This window comes from Lepisosteus oculatus, chromosome 17 (assembly GCF_040954835.1).
Source record: "Lepisosteus oculatus isolate fLepOcu1 chromosome 17, fLepOcu1.hap2, whole genome shotgun sequence".
Classification (NCBI taxonomy): Eukaryota; Metazoa; Chordata; class Actinopteri; order Semionotiformes; family Lepisosteidae; genus Lepisosteus; species Lepisosteus oculatus.
Window position 1 is genome coordinate 2770348 of NC_090712.1, and position 22665 is coordinate 2793012.

At 41.1% G+C, this 22665-nt stretch overlaps 1 protein-coding gene across 5 annotated transcripts in view; it reads right to left on the minus strand.

Moving 5' to 3' along the window:
* Positions 1-2644: 2644 nt before the first annotated feature.
* bcl2l11 (BCL2 like 11) overlaps positions 2645-22665 on the minus strand; it is a 30478-nt gene continuing 10457 nt past the window's right edge. Inside the window, exons 3-7 of one of the 5 annotated variants that reach the window (XR_011182322.1) lie at positions 21828-21961; positions 11112-11180; positions 10046-10213; positions 8978-9031; positions 7667-7746 (exon numbers count right to left, since the gene is read on the minus strand). Coding sequence is in view for 2 of the 5 variants with exons in the window: in XM_015362472.2 (XP_015217958.1) it covers positions 7618-7746; positions 21828-21961 (263 nt within the window). In the remaining 3 variants the exon portion in view is untranslated. Of the gene's footprint in view, positions 7747-8977; positions 9032-10045; positions 10214-11111; positions 11181-21827; positions 21962-22665 lie in introns of all 5 variants that reach the window. The other 4 variants (XR_011182323.1, XR_001480279.2, XM_069180003.1 and 1 more) reach the window with 4 other exon arrangements.

The window sequence follows — 22665 nt, forward strand, 5'->3', positions numbered from 1 at the left end:
TGGAAGGCACAGTACTTTCCACATCTCTTCTGCACATAACTTTAACAGAAGTCATAAGGTCATGAAAGACAGCTAGTTTCTCTCTCACACACACACAAGAGTTCTGTTACTGGGAGGGAGGTGGGGAATTTTAGAAACAAGTAAATTACAATTTCATTTAAAAAGAAACTATTTAGGGTCAACTGCTTGGGGTACCAGCATTTGTAAATTTGTAAAGAGATTTATAATATAATTGTAGGATTCTGCACTGCTTGCATAACTCCTCAACACAGTTAACTAAGACAAAAAGCACATGCCAATTGATTATAACAGGTTGGGACAGCTCCAGTCTCCAAAACCAGCAGACCCTAGATTCGTCCATCCTCTTCCAACCTTAATATGACATCCAAATAATGAGTTGAATTTCCTCTTTTTAGTTGTTTATTAGTCACTAATAGAGAAAATACTTATGTCACTAGCTCTTCACTATATCACAGGCATTTTAGATTTAGTATTTTTATTATATTTAAAAAAGCTGTCAAAAACATCCAGAAGGCTTTGGACAGAACATTGAAAACAATGTTGAAATATATAATATATGAAAGGGTATACAGAATCCATTTGAGCTCTGGTACCAAAGGTAAGAATGATTGGTTTTTAACCCCAAACATTTAAATTAAAATCTTTAATTGCTTTCACAAGAAAGATATGAAAATCCACATAGCACTGTGACACACTGCGATCAGGAGAGTGAAAAGGAAGTTTTTTGTAACTGAAATTGTTTGCAACTTGAAATTCTGAAGGACTTTCCCTCAAGTTGCACCTTTCAACAGACAGACTGGGAGAACTCCTCAGAGCCGAAACTTACAGTTAAAATAAGCCCTCAAATTGTGAATCACTGTAACAAGTCAATCAGGTTTCAGACCAAATAAATTACAACAAAAATATTACAAACGCTTAAACATTATGAAAGAAAAAGACTCACCACCTGATATTGAGCAAGTAGCAACTGAAGGACTTCTCTCCCTGAGACGGTTAACCAAACTAGCAGATATCAGAAACACCTGTAGAACCCCTTATTGGACCCTTCAAACTGCCCACCCCCTCCCTGCTGGTAGTGAAAGAAAGCAGTGGTGACCGAATAGGGTCATGGTGCAGCAGGTGCTCTAAATCTGGAAAACTAGGAATTAAAATGGTAATTGATCCAATGAACCCTAAGGTGGGTCAACCTAACTCAGTGGTTCTCAGCCTTGGTTCTAAAAGACCCAGGTGTTTGCTGGTTTCCAATCGGGAGCTCAATCACCAGTGCTCATTGCTGCCAGTACCTGATCTGCTTGCATGCTTAGAGTTTTTTTTTTCCCCAGGACTCAGGGCCTTGGTTTAAAAAATACCCCTGTACAGCACAACCCCTCTGTCTTCTGGTTTCGGCTACAGCCCACTTCCTAATCACAGGCTAATTTATTTCAAATGGCAGCTCGAGGCTTTACATTTTTCAGCTCTTAAAAAGTTAGAGGAGATTGGTAACTGGTATGAACAAACCCAGTGCTAATTTATTGATGTTCAGGACCAGCCTCATCAAGCGTACCTGCTGTAGCATAACCTGACGGACTGCAGCAGAAGGAAAGATAGTAACTCACGATGGGATTAATCAGACAGTGTCACTCCCACCTGTGTCTGTTCATCATCAATTGATCATCTGCTAAGAGCTGTTTAGTCAGAAATAATTCTGAATTAGCAAGTTGAGGCGAGACAGCATAAGGATCTGCATACGTCCACCAAGCTGCATCACACTGCACATCCCTGCCAAGAAGTGTCAGGTCTGCTTATCTGGCTTCCACATTAACGAAAGCAGCCATACTGTTCGTACCTCTGAAACTATAATTAGCCTGTTTTAATTTTCGGCGTTCCATGCAAACATTTGAACTCTACATTGCTGCCGTTGTCGTTAGGTCTGGTGTTTTACCTCTGAATCAGCGCACAGTCCTCGTCCTGGAGGGCCGCGGTGTCTGTTTTCAGTCCAGCTCTGCTGGTTGTTCGCTCAATGGGCCGAGGAGGAGTGTGGCGCTCTGAAGATAAGGGTTCTGCGTCAAGCCTGCCAGAAAATAATGAATTCACGGGGCATTTCTGAGGAGGGAGAAAAACAAAACTCAAGCAGCCATAGCAAGGTGAGATCCATACATCACTTTTATTTTTTTTAAAAAAGGTGGATTTATCACTCGTTGACTGGAACGGACTTCGACTCTGTTGAGCACCTGTGGGGAAATCCCTTTGACAAATGTTCTCACAGTATATCTACAGCCATACTGTACGTGTGAAGGGTTTGTCCCATCAATTTTAAAAAGTGAGTATGGGTGGAGAATCTACCCCTGCAGTTATTCCGTTAACTGTGCTCATTTTGCAGTAACCATAAGGCCATGTGGAATTTAAGATATGTGGTATCTTAACATATGAAGTCAAAGCCATGCAATATTATACTGTAGGAATGGCAGACGGACATGCTAAAAAAGTTTCAAGCAATGAATGACATGCACATCAGACTGAATAATAAATCTTCTTTGCAAAGACAATGGTAACAAAATGGTTTACCTCAAAATATGTTCCTTACTGCGAAGGGGACTGTGTGTTAGTGAATAAATCAAAGTTGTGTGACTGATAATAAAACACATTTGGTCCTTGAAGCATTGAGTCATTTTATTACAATTGACAGTAAAAACAGACATAAAAAGTACATAAAAAGAATGCAGATATGTACAGCAGTATTGCACATTTTTAAAAAATGCAACGTTTCAGAGGAAACGCTAGAATCAGTGCAAACAAAAAAGGTAAAAAAATGTTGCTACATCTGTACTGGGTCCTATAGAGAGGAAAAAATCAGCAAATACACATTCAGTGCAATAATTATTGACAAAATGGTATCAATGATAAAGTCGTTAGTGCATTTGCAGGGTTCTGTAACGTTGTCTTTGGAAACTACAATACCATTCTCAAATCTTGAAAGAACTGTATCATCCAAGTCAAATTTTCCAAAGGAGGAAACAGCATACTGACACATCAAACTACAAATATTCCATGACCACAACTGTTAAAGGTTTAATTAATATCTTAAGAAATAAATTCCCAAAATATTAGTGACCACATTGTCTTTGGATGCAAAGTCAGTGAAAGGAGAAGAGCTCAAGTCACATGTGAAGACGTGTTATTTCCAGCAAGTCTGAGCTTTCAATTCCTCTCGCCGCTGGAGCAGTTTGTGCCACTGTCGACTGGTCGCGAACTGCACGCAGTTTGAGGGGAAAAACAAAACAGAAAAACCCATCTGTAACCCTCTTTCATCTTTAATGAACAACCCCACCCCCACTTCTTCTTTCAGAAGACTGTTCCATCATACGGGGCACCAGAAAAAATATCAACACTTTAGAGGGGAAACTGAAAGAGAAACGCCACTGGCGATAAAATAAAGAGCAAATCCACACTCAGCTGAGGGTGTTTTGGTTTACAGGTTTCAGTTTGTTGTTTTAACACTACCACGGGAGCACTAGAGGTAAATGAACCTCTGGATACTGAATTACTCAAATATTTTTATTAAAAAAGCAGCAGGGTTACCAGTGGGACTTGAAGCACCGGTTTCTTAAGTGTTGCATTTTTTTTGACAAAGTTTTGCAGCAGTCTCAAACCAACCATCCTTGCCCCCACCTGAGAGATTCACCCACCAGGTAACTCTTTTCTGAGATTGAACCCTGACATTATGACGAAGGCTCTTTTTTTTTCCTTTTCAGCAGACACATTCCTAGCATTACCATTTATCTACCTCTGGGAGCTGTATAAATACAGCACTTTACATTAAAGCTGGAAAATATCACATTATATTCAGAAACTGCTGGGCTAAACATCACAGCTCCTTCCTTTGTGGCAGGCTTTCTGAAACCCCATATAAACTCAACATGTTCATTTGACCTGATTTTAACCCTTTACTCTCATCTGGAAACTTCACAATTCATTGTCAGGAAAAATGTCACATCTCATATTATTAATGAACATAATAATGAACATTATAATGAATTGCCACAAACACTTTGTGCTCGTCATTCTTTGAAAAGGGATATGTCCATGTCTCTGTATTGCTAGACAGGGTTCAGGAGAAAGTTCTTCTGAAACTGAGGTTATAATTAGTAACAATGAAGGCACTATTTGTCTTTCCATGTTTAGGTTTTGGAATGCCCGCAGAAAAACTATAAAAACAGTATTTCAGCTGTTGCCTTCAATTGTTATCAAGTATTTTTATACACCCACTGCTCTCCATTCACAGCACGAGCTCCCTGGAGCGAGGGAACGGAAGTGCATGTTTTTGGAACAGCTGCCTGATGCAGCACCTCTCTGCTCACAACATACACCCAGCAGACTGGGACTGGAGACTGACGGGGATCCTCTTGACAAGTCCTCTTTACAGCCTGGCTGACTAACTCAACATTACAGCAGATGCTGCCTGAAGGCTTTGTGGACACCTAATTCAAAGTACCTTAAATGTCATTACCTACATATTAGGGCCCTGGTTTCTTGATATCCACTCAGATGTGCCAGTTTTGCTGTTAAATATGGATTAAGATCTGTAAGTCATTCCACAACCTCTCGGGAACGTTACACAAACTGGATATTACAACAGTACAATTGAATTAGAAATCAATTTTGGGTTCTTATTGGATGATTAACCTTGTACTCTGCCATTCCTTAAGAAATGCTGAATATCGGAATCAATTCTGTACCCTTAGAGTAACCCACTTCAACTATGATTTGCAATTGTGACCTCACTTAGATTTTAAACATGAATTATCAAGTGCTTCAATTGAAAATGGCTTTACACATCTGCTAATTAAAATAAAATGAATGTGGTTTACCAAAAGCACACTCTCAAAATGAGTTTAACAGTGTTTTGACAACTGAGTGAAATCTGAAAACTGAGCCAATCTTTTATTAGAAGTAGTAAGATGCAAACATCTTCCAATTCATCATAATACAGGCCAGCCTCTTTCGTTATAGGAATATTATGATAAGCAAATTTCAAAGAGGTTTACTTTTATCCTAATACATTTTTTAAAAAAAGATAATAAGTGAAACCTGCAAGATTTCTAATACTGATACAAAGACCAAACTAGAAAACCCCTCTTCCCAAACTGACAGTGACTGGAACAGTTTCGGTTTTTCCTGGTATAGAGGTCTGCCAAAAGTACCTCCTACTCCAGCGTCTCCAGATTAGCAGCCTGGTGTGAGCCCCGTCTTTCTGGAAGAAATCTGTGAAGCATCCAGGAGAGAGCATGCTTTACTTAAACATCTCCTTCATCTCACCTCGTGCAAACGATAAGGAAAGACTAGTCTGGACTGTACACTGTACGCTAGCGGCACTGAAATGTCAGAAGGAGGAACTTCTGTAGCATCTGGTTAATTCAGTGTGGGGGAGGAGCTTTTAAAGAGGTAGTTAGCTGGTGAATCACTATTTTGACATACCAAGGAACTACTACAGAAAAATGGGGAAAACACCCCTGCTCTGTGTAACACTACAGTAGTAATCAAAACTGCTGGAACCTTGTTTCTGTACTGATATGACACAGTCCTGAAATATACAGCATGCAATACGGTGAATTACAAAACCATTGTAACTAACATCTAGAAATTCATGAGGAGAAAACAGGATCACTTTTAGGATTTACCAATATGAATCACAGTGGATCTTTTAAACCACTCCATTGCAATTTATATTTTTAAAAACTATTGAAATACATAGTTAGATTAATAAACTGATCCAAAGCAGCCATTTACCTAGTCTCACTGGCTAATGACATGTTCTTATTGAAGATGGCTTATTCTTGCGTTTTGTTTTTGTTTGTGAAGATCGAAAAAGAACACAAGAAACAAAATTAAAATTGTGGAGATACTGAGATTTGGACAGAGACTGGACTTAGATTAGACTAATTTTCTTGACTTCCTACACATTTAAGTCTATGTATATATTACATACAGTATATACATATTTAAATACATCTGCAGTTAGCTGAAAGGTCACTTGGAATACAGAAATGGAGATGTGTGTAATAGTGTCTACAAGTATTTAGGCAGTGCTCCTGCCTAGCTCTTCTGTATGGATGTGAATAGTGTAAACATGGGTTAAGCATTAGGTTAAGGTTAAAACGGGTTAAGTATTAGGCTGTGAAATTTGTAAAAAAAACATATTTCAAAAGATTTACCTCTTATTACTTTTTGAAGTAATATTTAAACATCAGATGTGAAAGAAAGAGTTAATTAAGGAGATGGGGGATGTACCTGAGCTATCATGTTGCAGCTCGTTGAAGAGCGAGGTGTAAAGTGGTCCGCACAACCCGTGGTTTGAAAAGAATGTACTGTAAAAGGAGGAACTTGATGGTTAGCCATCTGGACAACTGGCTCTGTGAAAAGATAGCCTGTGACTTGTATCTTCTTAACAGCTGATCGGTCTCAACTGCAGCGAAATGAATTTTATGTTTAGAGATCAAAGATGGTGTAGAGACCACCATCACAAGGATTTAAAGAATGTCTTCCTTCCCCTAAACATCCCCTACTCCACTAAGAAAGGCATCCTGGAAACTGCAGTCTTGAGGAATTAAGCAGATCTGACAACATCTAAGCCATTGGTTTTTAGAAGATTGTGGGAAAATGTTGGCTTTTCCCATTTGCAGCAAACACATCATGTTATTCGAAATGACAAGAATGAGTCATTAATGCTGTAGAGTGTAGAGAGTATATCTAGTGGTCTCTGTGGCTGCTGTTCCACCTGTACAAGCTTCCAATTAAAGGCACTATATTAATGGAGAGCAGTAAGTATACCAACACCAGATGTGTCTAATTGCTGATTAATTTCCAATTTTAAAAAAAACTTTAGAGTACAAAGGCAGACAAAAAATTAAATAGAATGGAAAATAAATAGAGACTGAAAGAGGAAAAAGTACACTATATACAAGCAATGTCCATGCAGTGATGGTCCAAGCTGTCCGCACCCGAGCAGGAATTCCAGTCCTCTTCTGCGCTTAACGTCCTTGTGCTGGAAAAGACTCCCGACAGCCTCGACCTGAGGGCCAGCTGGATTCGTGGTTTTTCCCCCACTCATCTGTGTTCCCACTCTCTTCCAAGATGCCAGACGTAAGTAACGACTCGATCAGTGAGGCATCAGGCGTTGTTTTTGTTGCCAACAATTGTTTAACAGTTAAGCAGTAAAGAGCAGTGGAAACCCTGCAGGGCTTGGCAAACTGCTGCCATTAGGTTATACACACTGTACACTATTTACCTTGCATTCGATTTCAAAGCCCATCAAGTCATAATTTTAGGTAGCTAGGCTTCCCAGACCATGAGCTGAGGTCCATTTAAAAAAAAAAACATTCCAACATTCCTTTTGGTTTTGTTCCAAAACAGATCCTGCACTGGGAGAATCTCCAATGCCTCTCCCTGTGAAGTTCAGACGCAGCCTAAGAGTTTGTCCAGTTTGTCCAAAAAGGTCCACTCAATACTTAATGAATTTAAAAATATTTTTCTACATCATTTATCAAGTCTGTAGAAAGAGCCTCTCTGAATTGCTACACATGCTGGGTTTCTTTAGTCTCAAGTGTGGAAGACATCAATTCATCTCCGCCTCATTAAGATCTGTAACAAACGCCGCAGCAAAATGTGGATCCAGAGCCGGAAGTTGTGGTCGTTCTCCACTGGCAGGAGGTGGTGCTGTGCCACTCTGCCATTTCTGCCTCTGAGACCCTGAAAGGGAAAAGAAAACAACAACTTCAGCACACCAAAGGCACTTGGAGATCAGGCAGCAGAGCAGTATCGCTTGGCAGTTCTCAATGGCAAAGGGTTCCGTTCCTAAAAACCTTCTCAGTCTTGTCTCTCACATCCCGATGAACCGATGTGGTGTGCAGCTTGCCAATCAAGGTTCGCCTATGACTTCTGCTCAGATAGTTTGGTTCTACACAATGAAATTGCCTTACCAATAATTTTAATAACCCCAGGAGAGATATGGGCTTTTCACCAGCTGGCCCTTCCTGTTGGCCATGAATGAAGAAGACGAACCACAAAGAATTACACTTCCACATACATTTTTTTTTACATCCATGCCTGATCAGTTGTGATCGTTTGTGAATTAGACCATGTCATACATAAATCAAACTGGGAGTCTGTTTTTTTTGCACAATCTCTTATCTGCAATTTTTCCACTTGCTACCAACATACAATCAATCAACCGGAAGAAACTGCTGCTGCACTAGGAATCGCCTATAGAATGGAGCAATCATGTTTGAGCTCAACTCCTAAAAAAAACTCCTAAAAAACAGACAAGTGGATGTTTCCAATTCTGTATGATGGACCGTCCATAAGAAACACTGGAAAGCAGAATTTCAGGAACTGGGGTACCTGTGCACTTATTCAGCAAACAGTTAAGCTAAACCCTAAAGTTAGAGACGCGGGAAAGTCTTTTAGGCAATTTTGGGAACAAGATGTTTTGGATCTTGGTGCCAGAAATGCAAAGCAAGTTCATCTTGGCAATCTGTTAATAGCAGAAAAAGTTTGTCAAACAGCATTCTGTTATATGATCAATAAAAGTCAAACCAAATATATAAATCAAAAATGCAAATATGTTGAGTGTCAGTTATTAGAAAAAAAAGATTCATATAAATACAAGTTGTATCAGACTCCATTGAGAAGTGTTTTCTGAACGTACTTATGTCTGAATTAAGTTAGACAACAGGTAATCTTGATTCTCAGCACGGACATACTAGATTGTTTTTTCCACATCTTTTACAAAATCAGCAAACTCTTTTGGAGGCACTTGAGGTACTAGAAGAAGCTTTGCTACTGTGCTTCGCAAAGGATAAGGTGCTTGTCCCACTTTTTCCACATACACAACGAATGCAGGAGGTAAGGTTTTCTCCACCCTGCTTTGTTCCAGCACCTCTGCAGGTTTGGTTAAGTATGTAACTGACGGTGAACTTACTCATTACAGTTCTGGTCACCACACCAATGCCTTCCAAAACTGAGATTTGGAAAACTGCACAGGTAAAACATGACAGATTAAAGAACATCTAATAGCTACAGTCAAACAAGAAACAGTGGGGGTGAGAAAAAAAACAACAACGTTCCTTCGCACACATCCACAGATTCGCCATCGGCAAACTCATGCAGCTTAATCACGGAAACATTCAGGAAACAAAGAGAAAACGGAGACAGAAGCTGACCGGTGTAATTTCAAGATCAACCCGCTTCAGTGTGCAAGTATTTTAAACACAAAAACAGCAACAAATTATTTTGTGAATATAGCTTCTTTAAAAAAAAGAAACTCAGCTTGTGATACCCATAAGAACATATGAAAGGGAACACACAAGAGGAAGCCTTTGGCCTATTTAACCAGTTTGTTAGTCACATTCCAACAATCTCATTGAGCTGCTTTCTCAATGAAGCCAGGGTATCAGCTTCAACAACACGGCTCGATAACTTGTTCCATACTACCACCACCCTTTGTGTAAAATGCTTAGCATGCTCCCCCCAACCCCCACCCGCTTTTAGTTTTCAATGTACTACTGCCATTGAGAATCCCATTGTGGGAGGTCAAAGGGCACCGAGCTTTGGTCTGCACTCTAACACACATGGACTGACACACAAGCCGCTGTGTGCCAAGGCCAGATCACAGGCTCGGCTTGTTAATCTCAGGAAGAAAGCAACATGTCTCTACAAGCAGGGCAGAATGGTGAGGGTCCAGATATCAATTAGCAGAGGAGTGGTGCTGAAGACAGAGCCCTGTGCATGTTAACTGCTGGGACTGTTGTTGAAGCCGGGTAGTTTAGGAAATGGAATTGAAAGGGAGGTGACAACCGGGGTCAGAAACGTCTGGCAGCGCTGCTGGACTGAAAGGCCTACTTTCTATTGTTTGGCTCCGAGGGGGGGGTCGAGGCTGATATTTGATAAGTTTAGCACAAGCGGGAAAGCCATTCTTTCCAAACTGAGGCGATTTCGCCTTTCCCTGGGCCGAGGAAGGTCGAGAAGGGCACCGCGCACAGACAATTACCTCTCCTGACTTGGCAGGGAGGAGGCGAAAAACAGGTGTCGTTTTTGGCCGCATGAGCTGGCTCGAGTTCACTTGTTTGACATAATGCGATTGTGATAAGGTCTGGGCATTTCCCTCTTGGGTTCTCTAGAGCAGCATGTGAGAAAATACGCGCCATGAAAGCAATTCCTGTTCAGAAACAACAAAAACAAAAGGTTAATGCAGCCTTAACCACAGCCTTCGATTTCTACCTTCATTTCAGTAGATATGTGCGGCCATTCTTTTCTGTCGTGGAGAAAAACATCTCTATATTTAACTATTTTATTGAATTTATATAATTAGTTAAATACAGAAACCACACAACAGCCCTTTCAGCCTTACACGACAGCACCACAGAAAAAAAAATAAAACAAACTGGGCTATTTTTTTTACATCAAGAATTAAACGTTTGTTATCAGTTATTGTAATGAAAATACGCAGCATGCCGCTCAAGAAAAAAAAATTATATTAAGGGTAGCCTAATTGCTAAGCTTAAGCTTTCGAGTCAAGCATGTCTTAAGACATCATTTTACCAAGTCATACCTATAAATATAGGCCCCGACTATTTCTCTTTCAAAGCACTGTTCCAAAACATCTCAGTGAATGAGAGATAAACTGAGGGCTGACATCCAGCAGGTTTCAAGAGCATCAGAAGCATGGCATACAAGTACAGATTATGTCCTTAAACAACCTCTGTGACTTTAACTTAGATTAGTGATGCATTTGAGTTTGGAGAACAATGTTAAGACAATGGGATGTGCACTAATTATATAGAGCATGACTCAGACTTCATTTTCGACTACACACAGTGCTTTTCATGACAAAGGAACACAAACACAGTTGATTGTTACAAAGCTCTGGTTCTTAATCCTGTGGAGACAGCTCATTTCACCCACAGTTCCCTTCTACAGAGTTTACTTGCTGCTCATTGTTTTTCTGTGATTCTGTGTGTTTTTTTTTGTCATGTTAACATCAAAACTTTTTGTTGACTGGTTCACTGTAGGGGAGTGGGGTTGTCAGGCTCAAAAGTGTAACAATGATAACTCACACTGGTTTAGTAATGGGCTTCCGAGAGCTGTATGAGTCCATTGTCTTTTCTCACCCCACCTGTATCGGCCTGAACGCAAGACAATATAGAAATGAACAGCAGAGAATATCACACGGAATATAAACAGTAAGAAACAGAACTGCTTGCCAGACGTTATGGCTGCAGTTTCTTGTACCAATTATATGAAAGGCTCTTTTTAAATTTTTTTTTGCATAGTGTATGTAAACTCAAGTTACAATGGAATCTTTTTTATTTGTATTCAATAACATGTATGCCAAGACCCACAGAAACAATCCAGGGACCGATGGCCCTTTCAGTCTGGGGAAACAGGTGTGTAGGAAATGCAGTTAAGCTTGAAAAGTACATTAGCTTCTAAAATTAAAAAGCATCTGCAACTACTGCCTAGCAATTCACCACCACCATCCCTTTTCTTTTAATGGGTCTGAAGAACCAATTTCAGCCCCTGAATGAATCTAAGCCAATGAATGGATTTAAAAAAAAATCAACAGGTGCATATATTATATTTGTGTCTGCGCATATTAAAGTTACAGTAGATTGATAAAAATGGAGAGTTGATCTCCATTTGCATTTAAATGCACAATTGTGTTTAGGGCTTATAAAGTAAAAGAAAAGCTGCATCTGTCTGCAGAGAAGTACACAGGTACTACTGAAATCTCTGCAAGGGCCACGATGGCCAAGAACTCTTGTGTATCAGCACTGCGCAGCTCCATACCAGAGAAGTGATCTGTCCTCCCACAGTGCAGGTGCACGCTGTGCACTTCTCACAGATCATACACAGCACAGCGGAGCCAGCTCTAACTATTAAGTCAGCCATGCGGTGACACAGAGAGCAGAGGAGTGAAATGAGAGGGTATCCAACCATAAACCCAACAGAGAACCAGTACAGGAAAGTCTCTGCCCATCAGTCCAACACCAGGAAAACCCGGCTTCCCCCTGCAGCTGGATTGACGCCTTTGGCAACAAACGCCAGCAGATTCACTTGTTGGACCAACTGCTCTCCATCGGGCTTCAATTCAAATATCCCCCAGTTTAAACCAAATCTCATTACACATAAACACTCTAAATGCCTATAATGAGATCATTAAAAACCACAGTTTTGCTAACAGGCCTAGCCTGAAATGGTCTGTTTGAGGCCTGTGCTCCATTCCTCTTGCAGACCTCAGTAGCTCACTCACCCTCCCAGAAACAAAATACTCCAATCTCAAAATGAGGGAAACCAGCTGCAGGAGCTCTGGGTTTTAGTAAAAGGGCCCCCCTCTTGTGGCCCATTCGGAAGGAGGTACGACGTAGTAAAAAGAATAAGTGGCTTGTGACTTCTTATTTTAAAAAGATGTGCTTAAAGCAAATTTATTACATTTCCACAGGACCCACCACTGACAAGTCCCAGGCAGGATGAGGAATGGTTTCCATGGTGGTTTCGTAAACACACCACAATGATTTGGCTGTTTAAGTCTGTTTAATGAAGACCGACTCATTGAGGAAACAGCATAAGCCTTTTAGTTAAAAAGAATATACTAGTTCTATCTTTACCTCCTGACTTTCCGAGTAGGCAGTCAGACTCCCCACAATGGGATTGTGGCGACTGGTTTCCTGCACATAAGACGACCCCCTTCTTGCTTTAACAGGGTTCGTCTGGGTGAACTAATCTACGCGACACCCAGTAGTGCTGAATGTTCCTGCAAAGGAATGCTGGCATTTGGGTGTAGCAGAATTCACTGCTGTCTGGACAAGGTGCTGTGTGCCTTACACACGGTCAAATGAGGTCAAATTGTCAAGTGACCCCTTCAAAAAATACCAATCTTGCTTGAATGATACACAAGAGAGTCTGGGCAAAGTGATCCACATCTGCACCTTGTATCTCGTTATATGTGCTGTTCTGCCAAGACTGACAAGTCTTGCGAATCATCTAGCAATAGAGGTTTCTGTTTAGCTGTCTGAAGCTCATTTAGAGCTGTAGGAGGCTTTTCCCCCCATAAAAACTCCCAAGATAAATCTTTGACACAAAGTATCTTGGACTTGATGCAATTCCACTAGAGATAAAACCCCTTTACTACTATTATTACTTTAAAATAGTGTATTCCTCTGTTTGGATAATACAGTCTATTGTGAGAAAGTCTTTAAGAAACTGGAGTTGTTGTTTTGTTTTTATATTTAATTACTCTCTTTAAACACTTTATTTACAACAACAATGGCTGCTATGTCTGCAAAGCATTTGATACATTAAATTATGCAATAGCAACCAGTAGGCTGCTGTTTTATACAAAGGTATTACGATGAGTTTTACATAAACACTGTGAGCAATGTACATAGTTCAACATATCTTTTTTTAGCGCATTGCCTTACTGTTTTTGTTTCCACAAATGTGATTTTTCTTTCAAACAGGAGCTCATCTATTTAGAAAGACCCTCTCAAGTGTTGTAAATCAACCGAACAGCTAACAGCCTACATCTTCATGGATCGGCTTGCTTGATAAATCCTAAAACACTCAATATTTGTCTTTTCCCACAACATGGAGAGCTGTCATCTTTAGATTACACGGGTATCCCACACTCATCGCTTCATTTTTAAGTCACAACCTACTTGCTCAAAAAAAAAAACAAGTTTTAATATTTAACATTTCTACCATGACCGCTGATCTCCTATACCCACAGGACAGAATTGTTCCAGTTCGCATACAGCGCTATGCAGGCATCAGCTCCTGACAGCGGCAAACTATTTTAGTTTCCCTGCATCTGCTTTTGATTTTGAGCACACAGCAACATGGCACCAACATCTCTGTAACTGCACTATAGGTTCCGCACCCCAGGACAGAGAGCAAGCTAAATCAAAGTGCCAAGCAAAAGGTTAACAATTAAGCTCAGCTGTGAGAAACACAAAGTAGTGCAAAGGCTTGTGGTTTATGATGCAACCCCTAATTGCTTCTAATGTGAACCTTCTCGGTGGAGAAGTAAAGGGACACATGTTATTAAATGTGCTTGTGCTCCGCTCTTCACCATGACCGTATCCTTCAGGCCAGACTGCTGGGCTCGTTACAGACTCTGCTGCGAGGCACGACTGCAAAATGATTCACTGCTGCGCTCTTTATTTTTTACTTCTTAAGAGGGAGAAAAAAAGCCAGGAAGCCCTTGTGTGTATGTTTGTTTACTACAGGGTGGAGCGGCTCGGCTTAGCTTCCAAACAGTCATTAAACCCGGACAAAGCTGTTGCAGGGTATTTCATTTCTTTCTGCTGTCCTAGTGGCTGGAAATGAAGTCCCCTTCTAATTAATTCCCAGGTTTTCTTCTCTCTCTCTTTTTTTTTAAGTACAGTAGCTGTCTTTCATTTCAAAATAACACATCGTATAACTGGGATGTGTTCATTTAATCAGCTTTAAGCCGAATTATGTGCCCAGATAACACTTTAACCACTGTTCATAATTAAGGCTTGTAGTAGCATGCAGAGTCTACTTGCCATACTGGAGAAAAAATCCTCGACACCAAATATTTGTACCCCTGTCTCTTTACAGCAGCGCCTGGATGAGTGTAAACGAGACCGATCTGGTGTTTAATTGGGATCCAGCAAACCTTAAAATGCTGAGGTCCAGTACCACACAAAACCTAACCTTTCCCTCCTAGGCTAGTTGAATCCCTTGTGCTGACCTTTGTCAGAATTTCACAATTATTTCTTGACCACTGTCATGACTGTGTCTGGGAAGGTGGTCATTTGTCAACAAGAAGAAAAGGAGGAGGGTGTTTTGGCATCATTGTTTCTGCAGTTCAAGCAGTAGGCTTCAGCAGTGCTTATTTTAAGCAAAACCTGAGCACTCATTGTTCTGTATAATCTTATACGTATCGTGTGTTGATATGTCTAATATCTGTACACACAACAGCCATTGGACAAAATATTAGCAAGCCCTGTCACACAGAGAAGAAACCCTTCAGAAGAAGCAATGCATTGCTAATTTTAGGATCCAAAACCACGATTTTCATCATTTTCTCTGATAAGGACAATAACCCGTTTTTGGTTTTGCAAAAGAATATTGCTGGCGATCTGGCCAGCAAAGCAGAATGGGACTGAGCTGCAGTTATGTCAGTATCTTGTGAAATACAGGCCCTGGGCAGCATCTTTTGCCTCTGCTGCTCATTGAGGCTCATGAAGCAAGCATTATGGATGTATCCTCAGTAACCAAAACATACTTAGACTTCTCTTTGTGCCTGAACCTGAAAACCAGTTTCTAAGCCGCTTGATATTTTCATTTTTTCTATAAATTTCAATACATTTTCAATAAATTGCATTTTCTTTTATGACAAAAAGATCTCTTATACAATCTGTAGCCATTGTTCACATTTCTTTTTCCTCTCCCTTCTGTGAAAATGCCGATTCATAAACTAGCAGAAGGTGTACTGCCTGTTCCCTTACAGCGCTGTACGATTTACCTGCCACACAAGCAGGTGAAAAGTGCATACTTCAATCATCAACCAGCCCAGTAGGATACTCAATAATGGTGGAGGGCACACGAAATGTTAGTCATCACGTCTCTAGCCTGGACAAAATGAGATACAAAAGTAACCACATCAAAAAAGAAAACTAACATTCAGTACCTCCAGACAACAGTTCATCACAGTCGAGCTTTGAAGTTAAGAGCACATCACCATAGCAAGTCATAGTGAATTTGAAAGAAAAACATTTTCTTACAAGTATCGTAGCTTATGTGAACTACTGTATAACAAGTTACAGATTCTGAGCCTTTAGAAAATATTCAACAGGATGAGACAACATCTCCTTCAAAGCCTTGGACTGTCCATTGTTATAAGAAGTTGCAGTCGCTAGATGATAAGAAATCAGGAAAGGGATCTGTCATGACTTAGTGAATACTGGATATGATCTTGACATTTTAAGTGAGGAAACTTTTTTACGCTTTGATCCGGGTGTAATATTGTTAAATTCTGACTACTCAGTTTTGAAGAGGAGCCGGCAATCATTATGATTAGGCATATACTGGTTACGTGACAAGTTTCCGTGACAGAAAATATAAAAATAACTTTGCCCGGGCAGCACTCTAAGCTGTTGACTGAGTGCCCACAGTGTGACTGCACATTTGCATGTCTTGGTGCAATCCGCTAGTATCACATGCTGAAACTGCTTTGTGTACCAAATAAATGGATGATGTTCTAAACCCCTGTGTCTGAAGGCATGATGGGAAGGTTTGCCTAATGGAACAGTCACCTCAGTGACCACAGCCCACTCTGTTAAAAGCCACAACCTGAATTCCAGCCCTGCCCAGAGGTACACTTTCAGATGCACATACAGTAGCATTCCCTCAAGGGAACACGTTCTGATCCCGTGCCTGTATACATGCATCACCTGACAGTCTACAGTGCTGTGCCTGAGCACAGATCTCCACCCGCCCGCCTCGACCTGCGTCTCCGCCGAGCTGAGTCACCATCTCACCTATTGTTGGTGGGAATACTTCCTGCTATTCAGTCTGCCAAGAAGCCACTGGCAACAAAACGTTCTCAGTTTTGACAAAAAAAAATCTCCAGGGAGGGCAAAAAAAAACAAAACAAAACAGACAGTGACATTCCGAAAGAAGAGGGCCAGACCCGGTTCACGACAGTAACAGAGCTGTTTGCTAATCCAAAAGCAAATGAAACAAACTTCTCAAATGTTTTAAAGCCTAAAGAAAGTTGCCTACATTGTATTTAAAGCACACACCATACTAATTTAAGACAGCTATACACTATCTCATGAAAATTGTAAACCTGATGAACACAGTATTGTTTCCCAATAGCCTGCGGTTTTTTTTTTTACAATTGATTAGAATATCTCACAAAATCTAATTGATAACTGTGGAAGCAGAACAACATACTTCAAATAATACATATTGAATCATGAGAGATTTTCAAGAACTTAAAAACTTGTTGTGTATGCAAACACAATACACAACAAGAGCAAACCAAAGTCCAGTTACGCAACACAATGAAATCAAGAGTAAGAACAATTAACAACTAAACTCTGTCCACAATCACAGGCGCTTTCATGGATATAGACAAGAGTCCCACACGTGTGGTGCTGTACATGAGAGGGCTGCTATGAGAAGCCTGTTCAACAGAATTAAGACCAGAATCAGTAGAATAGTAGTTCTGGGTAAAGAGATGGAGTACACGCATGCAAAAAGTCCTGAAGACAATGTGGCTTTAAGGCCCTTCAGTTACAAGAACCTTAGAATCCACTGGGAGCCAGTATAGTTTACAGACGATAGGATAGTGCCTGGATCACATAATTCTGCAAGCATAGAAACCTATTTAGAAATGAAGGTCTTAAAGTACTCTATTCCTAATTAAATACCGCTATTTCAGCATCAAGCAGGTTGAGCAAGGGTAGTAACCAAGTAGTGACACAGGTGGAATAAAGATGCCCTCTTGTGTAGTACTGGATTTGGTCTACAAATAAAGTGCAGTGTTTTTGGCACAGCAGTGAAATGCGAGTCCATGATGGCAAATGAACTGACCGAGAGGCACCAATAAGAAAGGACCCATCACAGACCCTTGTGGAACACCTGGGGTATGTTTCTGTAAGTAAAAGTAAACTTAAAATAGGATGGCAATGGTTAATACAAAGAGGTTCAGGTGTGACAGCAGAAGTCTTTTCAGCTTACAGGAACAAGACTAGTTTTGGGGGAGTCAGTTACACAGACAAAGAGCAGAGAACTAGATTTTAATAAAGGTCCAAGAAATCGGTAGTAGGTCTCATTTTAGCTACTTACTCAGTCACATAGGCAGTGTCAACAGCAAGAAAAAGAGACAAACTCAAACCTGCAAAAACAGCGAGGTAACACATACTTTTAAGCTTGTTCAAGCATTTTATTGGTGGTGGAAAAAAGAACAGCAGGAGAACTAAGATTTCTTGGAACAAAACGGGAAGAAGGACCTGGCAGTCTTTAGGGCCTCTCTGTCTGGCAGGTCTTGAACTGCGAGCCCTATCTGATGACTCGAACAATGGGGATCCTTGGATCCCAGCCTCATGGCGGACAGTAAACCTGAAATCTCTACATTTCTGGATTAGTCTTGGTCTGACAGAGAAGAGCAGGCTCAATAATGGCAGGAATATTCAATCCTAAACGAAAAGGTTTGACTGAAAGTAACAATTGAAAAGTGAAAGAAACAATTACAGGTCTAAGCTGAAACCCAAAGCGGCCCAATCCAATACAATTCATGACCACGTATATTTCTAGAAAGATGCAAATTGTCACTCTGTGCCAGCAGCTCTCTTGAAGTAATTCTCCAAGCTCACCGAGGACAATGACACCTAAAGCTCACATAGAGAAGTGCATAGACATCCGAGATGTACCAGGCAGGCTTGGACCAGATGTACAGTGGAACACCACTGAGACAATGCAACACTATTTAATGTATTGTAAGCTTTTTCTTCATTTTATGTTATACTAATATTGTAGCAAAGTCCTATTAAACTGAAATGACTCAAGCGGTACTTCAAAAACCTCATCTAAAGCTAAGATGTTCCATCTAAAGCTCGTCTTCACTGGCGAACTGCAAAATGGTTAGCAAGTCCTCTAAACAGGATAAAAAAAGCCACAAGTTCGCGAAAATAACTTCTACTAAAAAGACAAGCAGATGAACTCTTTGTGCTTAGTTAACATGACCATTACATTAACTTCTTGTGAGCAGTAAAGTATGTCAACAAACAAGTGCAGTTATTAACAGCATGTTATCAAAGCGAGATACAGACATCAGTCCTGTCTTGGGTACTGAAAGAACAGTTGAGTGTATGGGACGCAACTGAAGACTTTACTTTCTCATTTCAATCGGGCTTCGTAACAGCTGTCCTTAGAGGAACAAAATAAATCTTATCTTACGTTTATTAGCGCTGTTCGCAAACGGGGAGCTTTGCAGCTGTGAAGGCGAAGCATGGTGCATGCATCGCCTCTTAATGAAAATCACAGCTTTTGTACAGATGCTAATAAATGTTTTATGACACATCGTCTCCCATCCCACCCCACTTCGTTACCTCAAGGTCTGTTTGAGGGTCTCCAACAACCTGCTGCAAAGAAAAGGACAGACCATGAAAGAAAAACAGAAGGGGGGCAGGAACAGACTCTTTGCATTTCTTGGGAATGAAAGACTAAATTCTCAGTCAAGCGCAGCATAAACTGTCAATCACTGCCTTGACATCGAAGACACTAGAACAATGGCTACAAAAACCAAGACAATATTGTCACTGGGCAAAGGTTCAAGGCACAACTAGATTACACATCTATCCCTGGTTAAACACTTTCCATCTGATGAGCAGCTTTAATCTGAGAAGCACACGCTGCAGGCATGTAACTGCTGACCTTTTTCCCCAACTCCCTGCCTAAATACATTTTTGGCAAAACAATTTATTGATTTTTAACTAGTCAAGAATGGACCCTAACACCCCCCCCCCCCCTTCCCTGGTCAACAGAGGCGATAGGCCCTCTGAATTTCTCCAAGACCACTAAAATAAAGTCAGGCTGTGACAGAAACAAGGCTGTGAAACAAGGCCGTGACTGCATGAGGAGCCGGATTTCATACAGTACTCTCACTGCCCCCCTCTGGCACTCTGAGAGCCCCTGCTGCAGGGATGCAAGAAGTCTCAGCGCAGCTCGGCTCGGCACAGCTTTTTCAATGAGTTTATGACGAAAATACCTTTGAAAAGAGCAAGGCAGGCAGGCAGAGACTCGGTTTCTCAAAGCTCCGCGCCAAAACCCATACAAATGGCCTCCATTTCATATGACAGCTAAGTGTAACGTAAAGCCACGTTTTGTGGGAAGAATGAAACATTGTTACAACAAGAATGTTAACGCCAGTACAGAAACACCTTTACCGAAACCTAGAAAAACAGAAACCTCACAAAGTCCAGTTCTTACACATTTCTCATACTCCCCTGTTAGTCTCAATAAAGACTTGCTTCCTGCTGAGCCAAATGAGGACATTTTAAATGTTAAAAAAACCAAGAAGTGTCCTGACACAACTGGGCATCTGGAGGCTCCCCGCATGCCAACATCTTTTCGGTAGTAGCGCGGAACATTGGTCGAGGTTCTGGAGTTGTAACTGAAGAGTCGTGGGTTCAAACCCAGGTGAGACACTGCTGTAGCCTTCAACAACAAACTTCAACAACAAACAACAAATCCGTCAAACTGCTCCAGCAGAATACACAGCTGTGTTCATATAAGTGACTTTGGATAAAGGAGGCAGACAAATAAACTGGTAATTAGTAACTTTAGCCATAAATGAGAGCAGCTATCCAGAACCATTTCTGCTGCTACAAGAGACAAAGAACTGAGTTTTCATTCAGCAAGACTACTGGACAAGAGCAATGAGAATCCTTGCTTAGCATGAGGGAAAAGCAGAAGGAATAGTCTGCCAAACTTATCCAGATATGCACATTCCCAAAATACTAAAAAGGTTCATTCCATTCTAAGTGCACATAAGGGATCTGAGGAGGGGTGAGCCCACTCTGTCTGGCCTTAAAAATTAGAAAAGAAAAACTCATATCTGCTAACATCAGCCAGCTATGAACTGTTGTACTGTCATGCTCGACTTCCTTGAACAGTGTTGGTTACCCAAATGGTAGAAAGACACCAGCTCTCTGCACTGTGGTATGGACAATTCAATTTAGCCAACTCAACCAAGCACGTGACGGGCGGTGTGAAGAACATGTGCTGAGAACTCTATAGAAGGGTAATGATTTCATATGTAGGGTGGACGGTTTATAGTAATAGCGTACATTTTTCGTTTCCCAATCCATAAGCACAAACGTGTAGCCAACAGTTAAACTGGAGGACTGTGCGTCTATAATGCAATACAGTTTCAGACAGGAATGCTCAGGAATGGGCCTGCAGACAGGGTAATTCGCGAGACTGATGCTTGTGCAGATTTGGTTTCCAGATTACTGTAGCAATCCCCACATAAATCTAATGTAACACTGCTTGATCTTGCTTGTTAACTGTAGCTCAGACCACTGCTCCACTGAGCCTGTACAGACATCACCTAAAGAAAGGCACTCCAGACCTTCCATGTGATCATATTCCTAAGAGATAACTTCACCTGAGGAATACTGGTGCCGAGAGCAGTGTTGTAGTGAAACAAAGGAAAGCAGCCATGAAGGACTGGAGAGATCAGTATGTTTAGAACGTCAACAAGTCGAGACTGTTTGTGGTATTAAAAAGAAAAATGGAAAAGGGAAGCAAGATCTTAAATTGTTCAAAGCAGGGCATAAGATCTAATGTGTGCTTCGAGGTAATCTGCTTCCTAATCCTTTTCCCCTTGTAAGTTTCTAAAGTGCTTTGTGGAAACGGTCTGACGAAACACGCAGAATTACAAACTGCGAAAAAGAAATAAACGTATAAATCAGGAAACCTGAATCATCTGTTGTATATTCGCAACTTCCTGTCTGAGCACTTCCTCAAGCCTGCTGTGACTTCAGAGTGGTAGTGGAGGCAAACGCAACCAAAGCCTGCAGAACTGGGCGGATGCCTCTTTTGTAAGCCTTGTGGCATTCTGGAGCATCAGTAGGGGGAAAAAGAAAACAAAACGAGCAGAGCTGGGCAATTTTCATCCTGTGAAGTGTGAGCAGCCGATTTCTGTAAGCAAGCTGAAGAGAAAATGGGGGGGGGGGAGCGCAACGAAATGAACACTGGAAGATTCCTTCTTAAAACGGCGTGGCGACACTCACCCTTTCCAAATACAAACTGTTGAACTCATCGCCGATGCGCCGCAGCTCCTGAGCAACCCAGACCTCCGGCCGCATATCGGCGGGCATCGATAGCGACCGAGGTCTATAGGGCCTGTGGGGGGATTGTGGCATGTCTGCGAACGAAGCACAGATAAATGTCAGGTTTACACAGCGGGAAATGGCCTTCACCTTTCAGGTGATGCGGCAAAATTCGCTGAAGCTTTATTTCTTTGAAATCTCATGTGTGATTTGAAAGAGGAAACATCTCTTCGCCGGTGTGTATGGCGCAAGTTCAGGTTGGCTCAGTAAACTCAGGATGTTCAGCTTTCCTAGAAAAAGGAGGACATGCTGAGCTGCGTTTCTGCTAGAGCCAACTTCCTCGTTAAATATCTTCTGTATGCTTTTCAACAGGAGATGGTTATCTGTTCAGCGATACCCTTGGTTTACTTTGCTGGGTAAGAACGAAAAAGAGCGAACGATACTGTCCCCACCTTTGATCTTTCAAAATGTGCGCTTTTTTTATTGACATCTTGAACTCTTACACGATACATCCAGAAAAAAAAGTTAATTGGGAAGAGTTTGCCAACGCAGGGCAGTTTGTCCAGTGAGGAAAACCAGTTTTGTGCGGTCCTTGAAACTTAAAAATACTTGTCAAATAAGCCTATAGCCCTATTTCTGTTTAAAGAAAAAGGTCAGGATTCTGGATCCATTACCAACATGAAGTGTTAACTACTTTCTTGAACATGCCCTTCGTTTAAAAGTGCTAGCCACCTTGAAGTTCTTCTTCAGAAATGTTTTGAAGCAGCAGAAAGCTGCTACTAAAAAGAGCATTTTTCTG